The following is a 20,078-nucleotide window of genomic DNA, read 5'->3' on the forward strand; positions in this document are numbered from 1 at the left end:
TTTCGAAAAGTCGAGTTCGCTTGCCGTCTATATGGTATGATTCGGCCAATGTCCGGCCGTCCAGACGCCCTTGGTTTGTTCGTTATCGTGCCTTGATCATGGTATTGATATGTTGAGTTTCGAAGTAAAATGTATGATGTCTTTCTTTTTTTTTTCCGTGCGCCGAAAAATGCGGTAATGATCCGTGGGTATCCCAAGCACAATGCACCATTTCTACCTCCTCTCCGGGTGTCAATCGACATTTGGGTGCGCGCGCGTGGTGGGTAGTCTAGGCTGTGTCGCCGACGCAAAAGAGCTCTATCTCTCCTACGCCTCCAGAGTACATGTTCCTGACTCCCTCGCGCCACTCGGTAAAGGCGATCTGGATGTCGTCGTCACCTTCGATGGCAACATAGTCGCCGTCTTCGTCGCGGTATCGCAGCTTGAGCATGTTCTTGCTGATGCTGCTAGTGGTGAAGCGGGCGAGCTTAGCATCGATGCGGTCGACTAGAGACTGGTAGGTGATGTTGAAAGCCACCACCAAAGTAACGTAGTTGCCTGATTCGCAGTTCACTCGAACCTTGAGCTGGGTTGGTAGAGGCATCTCGGGACTCAAGGGGTTTGCTGATGGTGGTGGCACTGTTGCTGTACCAAGAGCCGGGGATACCGTTCGTGAGTTCGCAGTAGCAGGGTCAACCCGGAGTACCTGGTTTCCACCACCTGGTGTGATAGATCGCGGGTGAATTGGTTGAGCGGGGAAATGGTTCATGCTTCCACCCACACTTCCTGTAGGCTTGTGCATTCGCTCTCGCTGAGCTCCAGGGCTGTTCGTCTGGGCTCGAGTGGGCTGATCAATCCTGGGTGATCCTGTTTGGTCTCGAGAAAGGTTGGGGTTGTGGCCAGGGTGCAAGTGTTGAGGAATGCCAGGCACTGCTGGGATATTTCCGTGACTAGGTTGACGAGTACGTGGCATTCCTGGTCCGTTAATATCGGGAGTGCTGTACGAACGGTTCCTCTGCTGTGCCGCCAAAGCGGCCTGGCTGCTGGAAGACATTGCTGGCAGAGAGGGTCCTCGGGGATTGCGATTGGGGTTTGGTGAGGGACCATCGCGGGACGGAGCACGGGGCATGGCGGGAGCAGTGTATCGGTTGCCATTGGCATCTTCCCACTGTTGTGGGTTGGGAGTGGCACTCTTGGGGAACCCATATTGAGGTGTTGAAAACATCCCACTGGTAGTGCTTGTCCTTGTGGAAGCTGGCGATTCAGTGACAGGAGAGAAATAACTGTCGCCCGCCCAGGCACCGGGTGAGTGAGCACCGTTTGCTGGAGTTTGAAGGCTGAGTGATCCGGGTGGTGCAGGCAAAGGGAATCGTGGTGGAGGAGCGCGAACCATTCCGGCGAGAGACGCAGAACTTTCGCCAGTTCCTGCTCGAGCACGAAGGTTGTTGCTTGAAGCCGTTCTAGGACCCAAGCTCATAGGATGAGTGACTCCACTAAACCCGGCAGGTGCTGTTGCTGGACCAAGATCTTCGTCGTCGTCGTCGTTCTCCTGCAGATAAGGATTCTCCAGGCCAGCTACTTGATCTCGTGTCCAGGCAAAGTCGGTTGAAAGCGTGTCCGAGTTTGTTGATTGGCGTGGCACATTATGCTTCCTCTGAGTCTCCAGAGTGTTCACCCATTTCTTCAAGGTCTCCTCGTTCAAAAACTTGATGATGAAGTTCTCAACACCTGGGTCTCCCTTCCACCAGATCTGCACGCTGTGGTTGCCTGCAAATAATTAGTTCTGTTGATCAGGGCGCCCGATCCAAAACTCACCTGGCTTGGTAAAGGACACGATATCGGTCACGTTGGTCATAAAGATGCGACCCTTCAATTGAAGCTTGGCGTTCTTGTTTCGGACCTTGGGGCCTGCCGAGCGCAACTTGTCCTTCTTATCCTTGCTCTTGCTTGATGAGATTTCCTTGCAGCACAGAAGGATAGACTCAAAGAGGTAGATCTCGTACTTAAAGGCGTTAGCAAAATTCAGGTGAGTTTGGGGAGAGCCAGCTTACATCCTTCTCTTGATCCGTCTTTCCAGTGATGACTCCATACACACCATGTAGGAGGAGCTTGCCAAATTGCTCCACCTTGTGGCTCTTCCAGTCCTCCACACGGCCGGTAAGATCCTCGACAGCTTCGTCCAAAAGGTCACGGTTGACTGCTTCGTTGGCTTTAGACAAAACTCGTTCAGCAGCTTCGCAACCGCTGGCCAGGTCCATCTTGATCTCTTCATCCTCAGTTTTCTTATTAAGATCCTGGTTTGTGTTAGTTGCTGGTCACCTTGTGAAGCGCATCAACCCACCTTGAGCAATAACGGATATTTTACCAGTCTTTGCATGGGCTTGAGCAGGAAACCATCGAGAGTGTTGTAATCGGCTGCGACAGGGTGCGAAGAACGTTGAATCTTGTCGAAAACCTGGTTGGCGACCATTGCGGCCTTGCGCTGGTTTGCGATAAAGGGCTGGTAAATGTCGATCAAAGCATCCTCGTAATGAATAAACGGAGCTCCCCATCGTTGATCCGGGCCAGACATGGAGTTTGTCGTCTCGACTCGAATGAGGAATCGGCGCTGGAAATCGAGGATTGAATTGATGTTAAAGAAAATCTGATGCAGCGTATCGCCGGGAATTTCGCCTTGCTGCTCGAGTGTCTTTTTCAAGTCGTGGAGATTCTCGAGATCTTGGACGTATTTTCGCTCGGTGTCGACTAGTTCCCTGATAATATGATCTCGGTAGGTCATCTTTCCACCGGTAGGCTCGTTACTCTCGATATCAGGTTGAGCTTGCATGAGATAGCCGCGTTCCTCTGCTCGGTCCAAGACGTAGTTAACAACTTGAGTAACCTATACAATTAATGAGCCTGGTTCACATTGTCACAAAAGAATTACCAACCTTGACGAAACCGCTTGTGTCGTTACCCATCAAGTCGGTGATCACAAAGCTCTGAGATGAGGGGATCTCTAGGTCTTTCATGCATGCCTGAACGAATTTGAAGATGGCGATCTTGGACTTCTTAGCTTCATTAGCGCTAGAGTCGTCGACCTTGAGCTCCTCATTTGGTCGCAGGGCATTGTAAATGAGGAGCAGAGGGTATCCGGAGCGGAAGAGGTTCCATAGAGGATCGACAGGATCCGTGGGGTCGAGCTCGTCGAGATACGGGCCGAAGTTGGGGACTTGAGCTAGGCGCTGCTTGAGGGAGATGCAGATCTGGTACAAAGATCGCGAAGCATCGGCCTTTTGGTTAATGATGTTGGCCGTAGCATGGACAGGACCGCCATTTTGAGGTGTGATGGTTGTGGCGAGGGAGCTCAAGGAAGCTGAAGAGCCGGTGTAGGCTGTCGAGCCCGAAAGCTGGCTGGCGCGCGGCGCATGGTTCATACTGGTCTGCGGAAGGCCACCGAATCCGTTGGAGTTTGGCTGAAAGGCCGGAGTTGTATTATTTCGAAGCAACGGGGCATGGGCCATAGCCTTCTACGCCATCCGTCGAAAGAGGAAGCGTTGGGAGAATGGGTAGGCGACAGCGGCAGGGAGATGCGAGAAGACGCAAGGTTGTCGAGGGAGGTTCGGGACGGTTGTCTGGGTTGGTATGAATGTCTAGGAATGTCGCTTGGCGTCGACTCAGGAACGTTTCAACGAGCGGTTCGACGTCATTCGGCGGTGAATCGAATCGAATCGTAAGACTTTGGCGGGCGCTGGAGTTTTCGCAGTAGATACTAAGCCAGACAGGCGGGGTAAGGGGTTGAGGAAGGTGTTGAATCGTTGAGAGTCGTGAGGCAAAGGCGATGACAAGGGATAAAAGACGGATCGCGGGTGGAGGTCCCTTTCGAAAATGGGCAGCTATACAGGAGGTAGTACGGGCCTGGTGATGGCTGGTCGAGAGTGTAGAGGTGGTCTCGGGGTCAGGCGGTGGAGCGATCGAAGGGGGGTTCAGAGGAGCGGATCGACGATGCCGGTGTTGAAGAGAGATCTAATTCTAATTCTGGCAGGCGGGCCAAGTAGTCCGATGTGTAATAAAGACAAAGAGGAACAGAATTAATTAATCGTCAAAAGTTTAAATCCGATTTGCCTCTTGAGTCTGTAGTCAAAGGGGAGACGAAGAGAAAGCAAACGAGGCTGGGCTGGGCGTTGATTTAGGTTAAACCAAACGGCAGATGTTTAAAGGAGGAAGGAAGATGGACGGATTGGACTGGCTGGAGAGCTGGACCGGAAGCGCTACGGGACTGTTTAGCGGGGGGGCTACTGGCGTTGTAACTGGAGCTGGAGCTGGAGCTGGAGCCAGTTGAGTGGAGGGTTCAGTGAGTAGATGTCTAGGCGTGACTCTCTAGGCGCTGAGTTGATTGGGAAGGCATGCATTTGTTCACATGCTGGTTGTGATTCGATGATTGACTCGACAACTATTAGATAGGTAGTTCATGTAAAATCTGTGTAACAACATCTGATCGAGAGAGAAACCATCTGGAGGGGAAATAGGGGATCAAGATAGACTGTGCGTACTACAGCACTGTCGACACTGTACCACAGGGCGCAACTCCAACCGATAGAGTCCGTGCGATGAGTGACTTGACTTTTAGGGGACGTGCATTTCTTTGGGCATTAACAACTTCTTTTCCCCAGTGATTCTGTTTCAAACTAGCCCAAGCCATCTTTTTCTCTCTCTCTCACTCTTTGTTTCTGGAATTGCTATCAAAGATGATATTTTTATTTCCCTTTTTTTTCTAGGGCAGATCGGTGGCAATTAAGTTTTGACCAAAAAGAAGGTTTCTAGAAACAACGATCCCTTGTTGACAAGACGCAGATGCATGAATCGCACCGGACCCTGATCCTCAAGAGAAAAAAGGAATGGTCGTCACAGTATTGATTGTGTTACCAAGCATTCACTAAACCACTTCTAATCCATGTTCGACCAGAATTTATGATTCAGGGATCAACAGGGGTCCTAATCCCAAATTCCCATCCATTTTGTATCTATCACATCACCGTAAACTAAACTAGACTCAAGCTAAAATACAAGAAATCTTGCTGTCATGACTATGGCCATCACATGGGAATTATAATTACTTCCAAAACAAGATTGACGCCCAAAAGAGGGCCTGAAGAAGAGAGAGACAGAAGAGGGGCTTCGAGAAAGCATGGCTTGACATGGATAAGCCCCTGAAACCGTCAGAATGGGTGGTGGTGTGGTTCCCCTCCCCTCCCTTCTTCCTTCTGGAAGGACGTACAGTATGTACATACGTTGATTGCGTTTGCATGAATTGTTGATGGAATCGGAGGAAAGAATTCCGCGTTGCAATTACACATGAAATCGATACGGCCCGAGAAGTAACGTAGACACGTTATCAAGAACTCTATCCCGTCTTGATTATCAAGGCTCAATCTACCGTTCAAAGCAACGCCATGTCGCACTGACTGTGGCGGTTAATCACCTCGAATCGCAATTGTCCGCCTCCAAAAGCAATTCCTCAGCAGATCTCTGCATAAAAAGCAACGCAGATATCCGATATATTTTCTTTTCAATCAATAAACTCGGTCAATCTATTAATCCCCGAAACTATCCGTCAACAAAGAAAGAAAGAACAAAAAGACCCTTTAAAAAGAAGCAAGCAATTGCCCCCCTTGCGTTACATCATGGAGTCTTCATCTCTGCAAGCTCAGGGGGAGCGCACCTCGCTAGCTTCTCCCCTAAGGTAGAGAAGGTTTCATGGAACCTTCGAAAAGATTATCGGACGTGGAGCCCGGTTCCTCGATCTTTTGGTTCTGTCTGTTGGTTCTACCACAATTTAAATTGAATGTTCTGTAGCGGGGAGACTAATCGACCTACCTACAAGTTGTGCTCCGTGCATTGCGGCACATGGCAATCTGAAACGACCGGTTCAATGCACCATCTACAGCTTCTCTCTATCAATCACGCCAAGTTATCTTCATGAAGATGAGCTTGCACAACTACCTCTCTTTTATCTCGATCCAACACAGTACAAGCCAATTTGGAAGGAGAAGAACTACCAAAACTCACGCTTTGAGACTAAACTGAGTAGCTTGAAACATTCTACTTCCCGCTTTTGCTTGCTGCATGTCTCTTTTTATGCCTCAACTGCAACGCAACGATGATCATTCACACAAGCGTCTCGGGGATTAACCAGATTTCGTAAACGATCAGCGCCTGTCACCGTCACCGTTCTAAAGTATCCTTTCCCTGCGTGTCGTATTAGCCATCACCCGAACGCTGTGGAACTTTCTTTCCCAGCATTCAATGATAAGTACCAAACAAAACAAAGCTCGTATTGTCATTAATCCCCGAGGTCTAGTCTGCATATCTTTTGACTTGTAGTCTTGTACGCTAGATCATCCCGACTGCGTTCAGTGGAGAGAGGTAGAGTTCATGCGCAACCCAAAAGTGGAAATACGTCCGTCATCAGTTAGAGGGCTTTTTTGTTCGTTTCAAGAAAAACCTCCACATTTTGATGTTTTTTGTGTTCCAGCCTTGTGGGTTTCTGGATAACAACATTTCGGTGGCTTCCTCGTGGCGCATCTTGAAACGTTGTTTTGGGCCGGATTGATGGCTGTTTCGAACGCATCATCAATCGTAGATGCGCATATGCACATGCACGAGAGTAGTCTTGTATGCCGAGGTTTGAAGTGTTGTTTTGTGTGTTTCAATGGCGCTTAAGCTTTGGCGCATATACGAATGCGTACATTCGTTGATCGTCCACCTATTGTGATAATTGAGCTTCATCTCTGCAGAAGAACCCCACACATTGCACGTGGCATTTGAACAAGAGCCTGAGGATGTAAAACATGACATCAGATGGCATAGTGATTCTTTTCACTCCATCTCAGGATGCCCTCATTGGGTATTCGTGAAACTTGACTACCCTGTATCTATACAACTTATCAGTCTAGACTCGTCACAATCGTTATCTTTGCTCTCAGTAGTAGTCTTGAATTAATAATGGTGATGGATATAGAATTTCTAATACTCCGAGAAGTTCTTTGTTAGTTCAAATTAAATTCTCACTCAGAGCTGTCATGACAAAAGTCCCCTCTTTGGGCAGCGTTGGGCCTTCAAGACTCTCACAACAAAACAGTGGCAACAGCTAATGATGACAACAATTAAAGCACCTGATCTAAGCAAATAGATACAAACTCAAATACGAACTCTCAAAGTAACATCGTCTAATAGGTGATAGAATAGTCGATCAAGTTTCAGGATGCAAAAATAAATGACCCAAAAGTGGTGTCTAAATAGCATAAGCTGTCCTTTTAATTTCGTCCATTGTGTTTCTAATATCTGAGGATCGCCTATACCTGAACTCATCCAAAACACATAATTTTGTTAAAAAGCGGATGTTGATAATCGATGCTGATTCGTAGATTCTCGGCTATCATCAACAGTGGGTTAAAAGGCCAATCACTTCCCATTGAAGTAGGCCACCCCGCGTCCAAATCATCTGGCGGTCTGCGGCTCAAAACTAATTATCCAAAAGATCTTTTAGGATATATATATCGCTCGTTTCTCATAAAAAAAAGGTGAGCGAGACCGGCCCCGGCTTAATACTTTTGGGCAAGGAAGGGAAAGGCAAAAAATAAGAGTTTGACTAATGTGGGCATCAACAAACAGCTTACCATTATGGTACAACTCGTCACAGTAGCTCTGCACCATCGAGACCACTTTTCCGTCGGGAATGCTCGACGAGTCTTCGACAAGCAGGCCTATCACTGGAGCATCATGATCATACCCGAGGGAGGTCAATCTGAAAACTGTCACTCGTTCGATGCCACCGACGCATCGCACATCAACCCCGTCACCTTTCGCATGAACAACCCTACCATGGACTGGTGGTTCCGGTCCGAGCTGGACATTACGCCGCGGCGCCATGAGAAGCTACTGGGACGGATTGTCATCGGGGAGATGCCCGACGAGGTGTCGGGTGAGGAGCTGGGAGAGTTCTTCCAAGGGATCCCTTTGCCTCTGAAGAACACGAATCCGCAGCAGAGTTCCGTGACGTGGATCATGGATGCTATCCAGGCGCTGCAGGAGAAGGGTTGGACGCATGATTTTGATTTGGACCGGTTTAAGAACTTTGCTGTTACTTATGCTGATGAGAAGATGAAGGGTGCTGAGGCGGAGGAACCAGATTTGAAGTTTTATGAGAGTTGGAAGGCTTCTGTTCTTTAGATATATGTCATGTTCTGGGAAGCTCGATAGGTTACTTTGGGGTTCGCACGACTATAAATGATATCCACAACATGCTGAGCTGCGAAGTGTATTCTCCTGTTTTGATTTCAGAACGTTTTGATTTTGAAGAGGTTTCGAATCAAACCTCGACGGGTCTACTTCAAGCACCGCAGAGGCTGTTTAGATACCAAATCAAGACTAACAAGGGAGAATAGCTTTGCTCTCCTCATTCTTAAACTTGACTAGGTAGACGTCGGCTTGATCCGAGTCCACTCAAGCTCATCCTGAGTCTAGACCAAGGCTGGAAGCTCCCGAGAAGCATGGATCCACTGTACCTTTTTGCTGTACCCTTTCCGACCTCAGTCTTGCAGTAGTGCTATTCCCGGACTATACCTACCTACTACGTACCCAACTTGGTCGACTCCAGAATAGCCTCAAGCTCCAGAACGACATCGTTGTAAACCTCCTGTCTAAACCCATCCTCATCCAACCCACGAGTCTCAGTGCAGTCTATGCATCTCTGCACAACAGCTTGATACGCCGTATTAATCAAAGCAACCCTCTCCAACAGTTTGTGTGCCGCGATTGAATTTCGAATCACACCGTCGTAGTCACCATAGATCGGCTTCTCGTCCAGAGGTCGAAGTTGCTCGAAGGATTGCCCAAGTATTATCTCTAGAAGGAGAATCCCTAGTGCAAACAGCGTGGGGTTGTTTAACGAGGGGTATCTAGATGTAGTGGTGGTATTTGGAAGTGGGAGTGGGCTTGCTGGAAAACTTTGTAGCAGAAAAGGGTAGTTGTATGAAAAGGTTTCGTCTCTTCGGAAGAAATGCACGTTTCTTCTTGTCAAAGCTTCTGGGAGCCATGGGGTTTTGCTTAACTGAAGAACACTTGATGCGATGGCAAGCGCAAGCCGAACCTTCTCAGCGAGAGAAATCAACGGCTTGAGACCTCTTTTGCCCTCGAGAATGTCACTTAGAGTCACTATCGACCAGCCATCACTGTTGACTGTAGTTCCTAATGGATATATCCTGAAATGTCGACCAGCACACTCTGTATCGATGAGCTGACCGTAGCAGACGGGCCGTGATTGTCTTGCATCTCTCAAAACCGTGCAAAGATTCAGGGGCTGTTTTGATAAAGATTGCGTCCCTCCGTTGCAGGTTTTAACGGAAGCAGCATCTGTGGTGAGACAGCTCAATGGGGTCATGGCTGATTTGATATTGTGTATTGGCCTTGTCGAATTTGTGGTTGGTAATTTTTGCCCAGTTCCAGATGGTACCGTCTTGACACGTTTGGCCTGAGTTTGTGATAGAAAGGGCCATGATCGTTTTGTTGCGGCCAAAATTATTGTTTTGATGTTCACCTCATCCCAGAAGCGCTTTGTTATTGAGCCTTCTACCATCTCAAAAGAGATGGCTATTTTGAATTGTGCGTCTTTCAGAACTTTCTCGTCGCCAAAATCGCGCCCGATCTCAATCAGGCGTGGTGAAAGCTCAAGACTAATGTCATGAGGATCAGTGCAGAGGATACTGGAACAGAGAGCTCGATAGATACTGGTCGACAAGTCTCGTAATATCTTGAAGAGCTTGCCGCGAGACTGTTTTTTTCGACTAGGTTCAAGTCTTATACTCAGCTTAGTCAAAGACTCGAGGTCGCTGATGCCCTTGGAAATAGTAGCGATATCGTCTTTGTACTCGTCTCTGTGGACACGGTACAAAAGCTTTCTGAATTCTCTAGTCATGCGACTCTTGTTGACCCATTCAACCTTGTCAGTGTTAGCGACGGGTTGGTATGTGAGATACACCGTATTACCTGGCCATCTTCAGATATTTGGACCCTTAACCGGCTCATGATAGCGTTTAGCGCTTCTTGTATCTCAACGATGGTCTCCTCAAACGGACTGTAGGCATCCCAAAGCCTCTGCTGGATCATATCGTTCGTTTCAGAGACTCGCCATAACGGCCCAAATGGACTCGCTAGCATTGGCTCAATATCTCGCTGCGGTACCACGTCACTTATGAGAAGAGCGCAGACGTTATAATATTTCGCCCGTTCCGTGTTCAATTGGCGATTCAGGCTCTTCAGCTCTGAAGGTACTTTGCCCCATTCGCGCATGAATTTGCAGTATGCTTCCAAAGCTGTGACGACCAAGGGGAGCGAGCCCAAGACTATGCCAGCCACTTCAAACCCAGACATGACAAGATATTGTGCTTAACAAAGCTCTCTGGGTTTGCTAACCAAGCTCTTAGGAACGGAAGAGAGTGTCAGGCTGCGGGTGAGGTCTGTGAGGTGGAGGCCGAGTCTCACAGCCTGCATATAACAAGTCCAATAAATCCTTGCCAATAAACGCTGAGGTACATACCCCTCTTTCAGCGTAAACCAACAAGAGCCTCATTTTTAAAAGCTTGCACGTTATTTCTGCTTCCTATGATTAGCGGAAAGCATCTGATGTGAGATTCAACATATCGATCCTCTCAAGTTGACAGCAAATTATCAAAGCACAAACACCTTATTCGACATTTATTCCGGTCTCGATCTGCCGAACATAAGATGATACAGGTCTCATGATGGAGCAGAATCAGAAACTAGAGTCGATTGCAAGCCATGTTGCAAAAACATTCGAGTCCTTCCGAGGCTTGGAAGACGCTCTTACCGAAACGGATAGCTTCGATGGCTCCTCGAAAGGCGCCGCCCTGAGGGAACTCTTGCCCACGGTAGAAAATGACTTCACCCGTTTCAAAATGTGGGCTGGTAATCAGGCAGCTCACCAGAGTGGCCCTTTCTCTTTAGATTGTCGGCTTAAGGAAGCTCCCCATTTACAGCAGCAGGTCATACATCTCCTCATAGACATATGCGAATCTTTACAGGATGCGTTATCCAAAACTTTTGCAACTCCAGACCCTTTAAATCAAGATCAAGAAAGGGGACGAGACCACCAAAATACCCAAAACAAAGAAGCCTCTTCTGCGAACTCGGCTCGAGACCGAGAATCGGAGTTCTCTGACTCGGATTCTGATCTTGGATCTGGTACCGCAACTGTGGCATTTTCAACGCTCGTATTGGACGTAGGGGAGGCCATTGATTGTCTTTTACGGCTCTCAGTGGCTATTGCGAATCCTGCAACTCACGAACACTTCCAAAAGCTTGGCGTCGGGCCCTCTGAGGATGTTTCCTTCTACGAGCCGCACGACATCGCCTACGTCAGAGACAAGTTCCCAAAGATCTCAGATAAGTTAGCAAATACTTTAGGAAGATATATTACCCGACGACGCCAGTCCTTCAAATACCTCCAAGCTCATCATGAGGAATTACCTTCCAGCGCAAAGACGTTGGCGTCAAACAACGAGGCCGATACGTTCTATACAGAGGTTGTTCCAAGGAGTTTCACTTCCTCTCTAACTAGACCCTTCGAAACGCTGGCTACGTTTGACCCTCAAGCCTCCGTTATTGATGAAGACATCCGATCGGATTCTGGAATATCGGAGAGGTCCTATATTACCTCGGATGGATCAACCTTCGAAGGGACGGACCAAGAGACGCATAAACCTGCACCTCTGCTAAGAGTACCTCCGCGACCGAGTGCTGCGGAAGATGGCACATTCGAGTGCCCGTTCTGCTATAAGACGATCTCTGCCGGAACCAGAACAGAATGGAAGTGAGTTCAATTGTTCTTGAAGCTGCCATGTTATCAAGCGCTAATGGCATCTGATAGGCAACATGTTTTTGGAGATCTCCGTCCATATATTTGTGTCTTCTCCAACTGTACCAACTCGAATATAGATTTTGGCCGTCTCCACAATTGGCAATTGCATTTTTCCAAATATCATTGGCGATCATGGTCATGTCCCTTCGAATGCCAGCAACCATTATCTTCCGCCGAGGAGCTTAGCAGCCACATCAAGGATCAACATTTTCCAAGCGGAACCGAAGGAGAAATCAAGTTAGTTACAACTCTTGGTGAAAAGCCTGCCTCGGAAGATACCTCCGGCCATTGTCTTTTGTGTGGACACTCTGTCACGGGTTTGGAAAAATACATCAAACATGTTGGCAGGCATCTCGAGCAGCTGGCCCTTTTTGCGCTTCCAAATTTTGAAATAGAGAATCCAAAGAGAGAATCAGAGAGCAAAGAGCAGAATAGTGTCAAATTTGGGACAGGTGCTAAGAATGTCTGTAAAATCTGCCGTGGTGTTTTTACAACAAAGTCCAATCTCAAGAGACATGAGGACAGAAATCATGGAGAGTGGGATTGGCATGATGAACTGGACCGTTTCTCAACAGGCCTATTCCCAATCCTTGAACCACAAAAACAGCCAAGTCCTGATTTGCCTGTCGAGGAGGAGAACGAAAAAGAAGAAATAGACTTCTACGGCCCTAATAAGAACCCCGAGAACCCGCAAGGCCTGAGTGAGAAGGCCAAGGGCAAGCTTCCAACCACACAGAAATCTTGGGAAGATACTCAGCAGCAGACTGAGTCCCCCAATACAATACAGGACATGAAACTGAGTCGAACCATGGATTCAAAGTCAGAATATGGGAAATTTCCTGATTACACTCCCTGGTCGAAGGGCGACATGCCCAGTCTGGAGGACTTCATAGAAGATTCTGAGAGAATACACGATATGCTTTCTGGGCAGAATATATCCGCTAGTACAGTCGATTTGGTAGAACCACTGTCGCCGTCTCTCAAATACCGTTTGGAGGACTCCGCAAACCAAATTCTGGATGGGTCAATATGGAACTTAGAAAACGAAAACGAAAACTCTTGGTTTGGATTCGACAAAGATGAGTGGATTATGGATATTACAGGCCAAGCTCGTGGCGTGAGCCCAGGGAAAGCTCACCCATATCAACGTCCTCTGCCTCCGCTCCCTTCACAGAATAAGGCTGCAGAAGTTGCCGGGGAAATGTTTGATACTACCTCTGAACGACAAAGAGACTCCGATCTACAGCTTCAATCCGAAGTTCATCCTCCCCAAGTGAAATTGACACCGATAACCAGACAATTGGCTGCTCCTTCAACGCGATATCAGGCCTCTTATAACTGCGATGAGTGTCCAAAGGTATTTACGTCCCGTTCTTCGCTGTGATACCGGTACTGACCTCTCCAAGACTTTCAGCAGGGAAGTACATTTGAGGTTTGTCATCAGCTATGTGGCTCTGTATACGTATTGCTAAACTGAAGGACATAGACGCCATAAGCTCAGCCATTCGCGTCGCGACTTGTTCTGCCCTGTTCCAGAATGCAGAAGGACATTCCATCGCCAAGACCTGTTGAATCGCCATATTTCAAGGCAGTATGTTATCATGTATTACAAAGAACTAGCCTAACAAGATATAGCGCTGATCGAAGATTGGGACTTGGACCCAACAATGTGCTGTCGCCTTTGATTGCGACAAGTGGCATACCCCAGAGAATGCCGCCTATGAACTGGGTGTATGGCAGCACCGCTCTAACTTCAGAACAGCCCGAAGCCCCGTTACCTGATATTCCGGCATTCGGCGCAGATATTAGTCTAGCGCAGCCCGAACACTCATTACCTCAGATTCCCCTAATACGAGATGAAAGGGAACACGGTCTTGGCACTCTTACCTGCCATAGATGTTTTACTCAGTCAACGGCACTGTCGTGGGAACTAGGCAGCCAGTGGCTTTGCAAAGGTTGTGAAGCCGACGTAAATGCAAAATCGAATGTCGATGATCAAGGCGACGGAGGCTCTGCTAGCCAAATGGCAGAGAATAGTCTTACTCCTCCTTATGAGAAATGGGAATGATTGACAATAATTTATAGTGAGATGAACACCAGCTCTTCATTAGGCCCGCTTTACCATTCGAGCGTACTATTTTTCATATGGCATACTACAAGCCGTGTTAAGTCGGAGTTTATTGTCATATTTCACGAAAGAAGAGGCAAGGATACAAACAAACACCACAAGTATATAACCAAAAAGTCAACTTTCCATTACCAAGCCCTATGCCAGTGGTATAAAATCGCTATTCATGACAACAAATCATACAAAACCAATCCTTTTCCATTCCTCATTCATCATTGCTCCATTGCCACGCCTCTTGAATCGCCTTCCAGTACTTCTCAGGGTGCTCACGCATGTGTCCAACATGGTTTGTACCATCAAAAAGCTCTTGTCTCGTCTCATATCCTCTCTGCTGCGACTCAGCAATGTAACCCTCGATATCCATATGAGAGATGATTTCATCTTCCTTGCTGTACAAGTACAGTCTCTTGGAATCCAAAGTCTCGTAGGTAGTATCGTCGACAGTACGAAGGGCAAAAGCACCAGAAGGCTCACTGCCGATCAACTTTTTGAAAAGAACATCCAGGGTTAAAACAAAGCCCCAGATACCTTTCGTCACAACAAAAGGCCAGGGGAAGAACTTTGCAGTACCGATAGCCATGGCGTGAGACCACTTTCCAAGTCGTTCCCATGACCAGAATGGATTTCCGGGTGTTGAATCAAGAACTAAAAGCTGATGAGGTAGCGTTCTACCCAGTTTATCCGCAAAAGCCTTGAGCGTGGTAGCATAGCTGATAGCGCCAGTGTTGGACATGCTGTGGACAAGAATAGGCGCAGTCTTTTCATCAAGTAGACCATTCAGGTTATCAATGACAACCTGCATAGCGCGCATTCGCGTCTCGAGTCCTGTAAACATGGCATCGGAGATGGGACTCAAGATAATAATTTGCTTGGAGTGAGGGAATAGAGCGCGGTAGCCATCTGCGTATTTTCCGACATGTCGTGCTTGACCGTCACCCCAGCCGTAGATAAGAATAGCAGCTGGATGATCAGAGGGTGTGTTTTCTGGTGAATCTTCGCTGACGAGGATATTGGCGTTGAGGGCTTTGAAGCCAGCTAGTTGAGGAAGTTTTTTGCCCGACATTTTGAATAGAGTTTTATGTGAATAAGCTGAGAAGTGGAATAAGATAATGAGTAGCTGACAGAAAGGTTTTATAGAAAATAAAAAAAGACACTAGTTGATGATTGAACACGTCTATTGCTGACGTTGTACAATATAATAGGAGATTGATTACATATTATGTTGGGGCGCTGCAAAAAAGAAAAGTCCGTCGGAGAATGTTTGGACAGGTTCGGACGAATTACTCGTTTGGGCTCCGCTCTCACCAAAAAAGCTTTGGTCTAGAGGATGGATAACCCAACAATATTGGCAAGCCGAGGTATGACTTTAAATTGTACTAGAAAGTAAAAAGATCGTAAGATCGAATGATATTTAACGGGGATGAGGCTCTTTTGAATACGACGTTGAGTTTAATTGATTTGAGAAGTCAAAATTAACGTCGGCTCATGTGGAGACATCTTTAGAAGAGTCGGAGAATTGGAGACACAATAAATACAGACAGCATGGATCTTGGCGTGCGTCAGGGTTTTAGATAATGTCCGTCTTATTCCAGTTTTGGTGTGCTATCTTACTCAGATTATGCTGCTTACTATACGGACTACCGTAGCAGATGTCACCCTATGATACAGAAGAGGGGAAGGGTAGAGGGATTCTACTGCAGATACCAGTGTGGACGAGAGAACATCTTGATTGTCATCTATGATTAGAGGCACTGGATTGGGAAAATCGATATCACAAGGCGCGGTCTTATGGTTGAGTTGACATTATATTCATTAAAGCCCAATTCCAATGCTCAGAGTGGCGTTGAGTAAAACATGACTACTCCGATATTCCCATATCTATCCAAGTGTATCCCAAAATACCAATAATAAAAACAAAAAATACTTTTAAAATGTAGACTTGATCTTCCATCCAACACGATGGACTCTGGCAGCAAGGATAAACGTAGTGCCAACGAGACAAAACACTCCTGCAAAAACCTTTGTTCCAATCCAACCATTGGGTCTCTCCAGAATAGCGCCGCTGATGGGGTTGGTAGTCAAACCACCGATCGAAGACACGAAAAACACAATTCCGGTACGGAAACCAATCTCTTGCATAGGTGAAATCTGAGCGACAAGAGGTGCAATGAGAGAAACGTATGCGCCAGAACTGAAACCAAACAGGGCGGCAAAAGCGATGAGACCGTCTTGTGTGTTGCATGGAATCCAAAGAGCCAAAATCCAAATCGCGGATAGATAACAAACAACGATGAAAATGTTGTAACGACCAATCTTGTCACCGAGAATTCCAGAAATGATACGTCCAAAAAGACTCGCAGCGTTGAGGATGGGAATTAAGTAATGAGCGAAATCGGGGCTCACGCCAGCCTGTAGCGCTTGAACGGGCAAATAATCGATAGGAATAAACATGCCGAAAGTGAAAAAGAAGAATCCGAGAATACAGAAAATAAACTCTGGTTCGCGGAAAGGTTTGGCCATCTGCGCGCGGGTGACCTTTTGGGGACGAGGTGGTGTGAAAGACTTGACGGTTAAGTTGGCGATGGTAAGGAGGAATAGAATAATAAAAGCGCAGATTCGCATGGACCAGCCGAAACCGACTTGCTTGATAAGACGGTTGACCATGATGGGGAAGATGACGCCGCCGATGCTTGAGCCGGTGGACAGGAGGCCAAAGGCGGCTCCTCGCTTCGAGTCGAACCATCCGTGGATGACAGATAGAGCTGATAATGTTAGTTGAGTTTGAGAGAGAATGTAGATGTGACTTACCTGGTTGAAAGATGGCTGAGACACCGATAGCAGAGCATACACCCTGTGCCAGAAGAATCTGGTAGTATTCTGTACTAATAGAAGCCATCATGATACCAAAAACATGCATGAAACTTCCAACAAGGATAAGCCATCGAGGACCATAGCTATCGTATAGTTTTCCAATGATGGGACCCATGCCCATGATGAAGAAGATCTGTAACGAAGGGATCCATGCGATGGTACTAGGAGAGTAATCTTTCAAGAGATCATTCTGATAATATTCCTGGAATGCTCCGACACCTAATAAAGTCAGTAAACCAAGTTACACTGCAGATGAGAAGAGAAACATACTGTTGATCCAGCCAAAACTGCAAAATGATGTACACCAAGCCCCTAGCACAACTAACCAAGCTGTGAGACCACCATCAGGTGCACCACTACCAGCCACTGGCTTCACAGGCTGTTGTGGAATACCATCTTCAAGATCCGACTTTTCATTGACATATCCTTGACCCTGAAGGGTGAGTTCCGATTGGTGAGGTGACTGTTGTACTGCTGCCATTTTGTTAAAGAGTAAATGTAACGATGAGGCTCAAGCTAAAAAGAAACTATGTCCTGGATGATGGTGACTATATAAGCTCCAGATTAAAAAAAAGACCCTTACGATCAAATGAGTATATCGGGTCATCTTGCCGGCCCTTTTACAATTATTAATCTCGCCTCGCGAGGAAAGGATTCTGTTTGATGTTTGTTGTGATCTTCTAATTGGCTGCTTCGGTCTCGGCGGTTGTTACGGCGCCGAAACCGACGCTAAATAAATGATAAGACCGCATCATTCATTCAATACACCGAGACTTTTCACTCGGGGCCGGCCTTACAAAAACACAAAGACCGACCGAGATATTATCAATCAAATCTATCAACCAATTCACCGATCTATCTGATACTCGGCGATACGAAAAACATGTCATCTCGGCCTAACCGTCGCATTGAACGGTCTTGTGCTGTGTGTCATCGCCGAAAAGTTCGCTGTGACAAGAAATCACCGTGTTCGCAATGTATTCGGAGCAAGTTTGAGTGTTCTTATCCGTCTTCTATTACACCGCCTGTGAGAAGGGCTAGGAAGACGACGATTAATGATGTTGCGAGTCGGATTTCACAGATGGAAAAGACTATTGAGTCGTTTCGGGCACAACAGGATACTGCTTCGCCGCAGTCTACAACACCTTCTGTCGCGTCAACAAACACCCCTGTCATTTCTGGAAATGTGACTGCTAGTGATGCATTTTCAAATCAGGCTGTTCCGGGACGTCGAGAGGGTCTTTTGTTGAATAAAGGAAAATACAGTCATTATGTTAATGAAGTTCTTCTCTCACGGGTTATTGAACAGGTATGTATATACCCACCCACTAATTATATTTCAACTAACACATGTTCTAGGAAGATGATGTACGAACAGCCTTGGCAACGCCAAGAGACGAACTTCCCCACGACGTCAACTCTTCTCCCTTCAACCCCATGGCCCTCCTATCTCCCAGTTTCTCAACCGAATCACTTGCAAGCTATCATCCTCCCAGAAAAACAGCTATCCGGTTATGGAAAATCTTTGTCGATAGTGTCGACGTTTGTACCAAAGTCAGTCATCTTCCCACTTCGGAAACAATACTCTACACGGTGACGAGAGACCCTACAAAAGCGTCGATTGAAAACTTGACCTTTTGTTTTGCTATTTATTATGCTTCTGTCACAGCTTCAACTCCTGAAGATGTGCTTAATGATACGGGTGAGGATAGAAAGCTAGCACTTCAGCGGTACAAGGTTTGTCTGGAACAATCACTAGCCCAAGCAGATTTTCTCAACAACCCTACCATCACTTTATTACAAGCTCTTGCAATATACACAGTAAGTTTATTCAATCAGAGTCAAAGAAGACTGCTAACACTGTCTAGGCAGCCATGCGTGTTCACAACATTAATTCTGGTCGAGCAGTATGGATCATGAACGGTCTCGCCCTTCGAGCAGCACAATCAATCGGTCTTCACAGAGACGGCACCAAACTCGGTCTATCACCCTTCGAATCAGAGATCCGTCGTAGAGTATGGTGGCACTTCCTCGAACGAGACGGTCGAGGCGCCGAAGACTACGGTCTTCAAAACGCAGGCTCCGGTCACATGTACAGCGTCGAACTACCACGAAATCTACACGACAGTGATATTTTTCCGGACATGAAAGAACTTCCTCCTTCAAGGCCAGACTTTACACGAATGACTCTTCCTTTATGCAACTGCCAGGCCTCTCGCGCTTGGGCTCAACTATTTCAAATGAGTTGTTCTCCGGACGGTTTACCGAGTGAAGAAGTAAGGAAACAAGTCATAAAAGAATCAATGGATAAAGTGGAAGGGATTCTTCAAAGCTGTAATCCGATTATTCCCGAACAACGAATGCAACTGCGCATCTCACGTTTAATCCTTCGCAAAGTTGACCTCGTCTCTCGTCGCCAATGGCAAACTCTCCGCCAATCAGACGACAACGAATGTCTCGCCACAGAAGCCGACGTCTCTGAAGCAGTTGATCTTCTCGAACTCGCCAACGACATGTGGCGTGATGAAGACATGGTTGCTTACCGATGGATAGCCAGAGCGTTTCCACAATACCACGTGATGTTGTATATTCTACGACACTTGTGCGTAAGGCCAGGAGGACCGCTTGCGAGTAGGGCTTTTGCGGCTGTTGATATGCATTTGGAAAGTTTTAGACAGAGTGGGAGTGGGCCGTTGAATGGGTTGAAGTGGACTGTTCTTACGACGCTGAGGGATAGGGCTTTGGCGAGGGTTGAGAGGGAGAGGGAGGTTGAGCAGGTTGAGGGTGGGGGGTTGCAGGATGGGGATCTTGCTATGTTGGATTGGACGACGATATTGGAGGAGTTTCAGATGGATGTGGAAGATTTTTCATTGATTTTCTGAGAGGGTAATGATCCAGTCTATCCAGGCTATTATTAAGCCTCCCCTACCAACTTTCCAGTCCTCTCAAAGTCCTGCTGATATCTCTGTAGACTGTATGAACTCCAGGGCATCTCAACATACTCAAAGAGTGCTTCGTCTTCTTCTAAGTCTGGGGCCGACTGCGACATCAGTACCTCGTTACAGTTCAAGCATTGGAGGTCTTACAGTTGGTCCAACGAAGGTAGTGCTGCTGCCAGAGGGAAACGAGTGCCAAGATAAGCTGCAGGATGCCGAATATGATTGTGACGACGACTTCCGGGGA

The 20,078-nt window shown here is 47.2% G+C and overlaps 7 protein-coding genes across 7 annotated transcripts; 3 read left to right on the plus strand and 4 right to left on the minus strand.

The window, feature by feature from the left end:
- Positions 1-268: 268 nt before the first annotated feature.
- Positions 269-3,395, minus strand: EDB82DRAFT_424202 (Pleckstrin homology domain-containing protein; the record flags this gene model as incomplete). The annotated part of the gene is made up of 5 exons (XM_025732260.2): positions 269-1,746; positions 1,795-1,981; positions 2,031-2,273; positions 2,321-2,860; positions 2,910-3,395. The coding sequence occupies 5 exons, from the start codon at positions 3,393-3,395 to the stop codon at positions 269-271; spliced, it is 2,934 nt and encodes a 977-aa protein (XP_025591204.2).
- A 3,967-nt stretch (positions 3,396-7,362) lies between these two features.
- Positions 7,363-8,390, plus strand: EDB82DRAFT_3867 (uncharacterized protein). The gene is made up of 3 exons (XM_025732259.2): positions 7,363-7,437; positions 7,499-7,541; positions 7,633-8,390. Exon 3 carries the CDS (start codon positions 7,642-7,644, stop codon positions 8,188-8,190), a length of 549 nt encoding a protein of 182 aa, XP_025591203.1. The 5' UTR covers positions 7,363-7,437; positions 7,499-7,541; positions 7,633-7,641; the 3' UTR covers positions 8,191-8,390.
- EDB82DRAFT_3873 (uncharacterized protein) lies at positions 8,391-10,496 on the minus strand. Its single transcript, XM_025732258.2, has 2 exons — positions 10,006-10,496; positions 8,391-9,958 (listed from the first exon to the last, which is right to left on the minus strand). The coding sequence occupies exons 1-2, from the start codon at positions 10,387-10,389 to the stop codon at positions 8,591-8,593; spliced, it is 1,752 nt and encodes a 583-aa protein (XP_025591202.1). The 5' UTR covers positions 10,390-10,496; the 3' UTR covers positions 8,391-8,590.
- A 58-nt stretch (positions 10,497-10,554) lies between these two features.
- Positions 10,555-13,466, plus strand: EDB82DRAFT_3888 (uncharacterized protein). Its single transcript, XM_065607571.1, has 3 exons — positions 10,555-11,848; positions 11,906-13,253; positions 13,303-13,466. The coding sequence occupies exons 1-3, from the start codon at positions 10,758-10,760 to the stop codon at positions 13,366-13,368; spliced, it is 2,505 nt and encodes an 834-aa protein (XP_065465275.1). The 5' UTR covers positions 10,555-10,757; the 3' UTR covers positions 13,369-13,466.
- A 338-nt stretch (positions 13,467-13,804) lies between these two features.
- On the minus strand, positions 13,805-15,477 carry EDB82DRAFT_3893 (uncharacterized protein). Its single transcript, XM_025732256.2, has one exon. It carries the CDS (start codon positions 15,085-15,087, stop codon positions 14,230-14,232), a length of 858 nt encoding a protein of 285 aa, XP_025591200.1. The 5' UTR covers positions 15,088-15,477; the 3' UTR covers positions 13,805-14,229.
- Positions 15,478-15,869: 392 nt separating this feature from the next.
- EDB82DRAFT_564231 (major facilitator superfamily domain-containing protein) lies at positions 15,870-17,456 on the minus strand. The gene is made up of 3 exons (XM_025732255.2): positions 17,166-17,456; positions 16,833-17,114; positions 15,870-16,786 (listed from the first exon to the last, which is right to left on the minus strand). Exons 1-3 carry the CDS (start codon positions 17,374-17,376, stop codon positions 15,951-15,953), a joined length of 1,329 nt encoding a protein of 442 aa, XP_025591199.1. The 5' UTR covers positions 17,377-17,456; the 3' UTR covers positions 15,870-15,950.
- A 215-nt stretch (positions 17,457-17,671) lies between these two features.
- On the plus strand, positions 17,672-19,877 carry EDB82DRAFT_3918 (uncharacterized protein). Its single transcript, XM_025732254.2, has 3 exons — positions 17,672-18,204; positions 18,255-18,716; positions 18,764-19,877. The coding sequence occupies exons 1-3, from the start codon at positions 17,779-17,781 to the stop codon at positions 19,775-19,777; spliced, it is 1,902 nt and encodes a 633-aa protein (XP_025591198.1). The 5' UTR covers positions 17,672-17,778; the 3' UTR covers positions 19,778-19,877.
- Positions 19,878-20,078: the final 201 nt, after the last annotated feature.

The sequence above is a fragment of the Fusarium venenatum genome (assembly GCF_020744135.1).
Source record: "Fusarium venenatum strain MPI-CAGE-CH-0201 chromosome Unknown EDB82scaffold_1, whole genome shotgun sequence".
Taxonomy (NCBI): Eukaryota; Fungi; Ascomycota; class Sordariomycetes; order Hypocreales; family Nectriaceae; genus Fusarium; species Fusarium venenatum.

Excerpts from the sequence above, each read along its gene's own strand:
- EDB82DRAFT_3867 (XM_025732259.2), top strand. The coding sequence starts at position 7,642 with ATGGTACAACTCGTCACAGTAGCTCTGCACCATCGAGACCACTTTTCC.
- EDB82DRAFT_3873 (XM_025732258.2), bottom strand. The coding sequence starts at position 10,389 with ATGTCTGGGTTTGAAGTGGCTGGCATAGTCTTGGGCTCGCTCCCCTTG. Across the intron at positions 9,959-10,005 it reads AAATATCTGAAGATGGCCAG|GTTGAATGGGTCAACAAGAG; the intron begins GTAATACGGTGT and ends AACACTGACAAG.
- EDB82DRAFT_3888 (XM_065607571.1), top strand. The coding sequence starts at position 10,758 with ATGATGGAGCAGAATCAGAAACTAGAGTCGATTGCAAGCCATGTTGCA. Across the intron at positions 11,849-11,905 it reads GGAACCAGAACAGAATGGAA|GCAACATGTTTTTGGAGATC; the intron begins GTGAGTTCAATT and ends GGCATCTGATAG. Across the intron at positions 13,254-13,302 it reads ACTGCGATGAGTGTCCAAAG|ACTTTCAGCAGGGAAGTACA; the intron begins GTATTTACGTCC and ends GACCTCTCCAAG.
- EDB82DRAFT_3893 (XM_025732256.2), bottom strand. The coding sequence starts at position 15,087 with ATGTCGGGCAAAAAACTTCCTCAACTAGCTGGCTTCAAAGCCCTCAAC.
- EDB82DRAFT_564231 (XM_025732255.2), bottom strand. The coding sequence starts at position 17,376 with ATGGCAGCAGTACAACAGTCACCTCACCAATCGGAACTCACCCTTCAG. Across the intron at positions 17,115-17,165 it reads CAGTTTTGGCTGGATCAACA|GTGTCGGAGCATTCCAGGAA; the intron begins GTATGTTTCTCT and ends TGACTTTATTAG. Across the intron at positions 16,787-16,832 it reads CTCAGCCATCTTTCAACCAG|CTCTATCTGTCATCCACGGA; the intron begins GTAAGTCACATC and ends TAACATTATCAG.
- EDB82DRAFT_3918 (XM_025732254.2), top strand. The coding sequence starts at position 17,779 with ATGTCATCTCGGCCTAACCGTCGCATTGAACGGTCTTGTGCTGTGTGT. Across the intron at positions 18,205-18,254 it reads TCTCACGGGTTATTGAACAG|GAAGATGATGTACGAACAGC; the intron begins GTATGTATATAC and ends CACATGTTCTAG. Across the intron at positions 18,717-18,763 it reads AAGCTCTTGCAATATACACA|GCAGCCATGCGTGTTCACAA; the intron begins GTAAGTTTATTC and ends AACACTGTCTAG.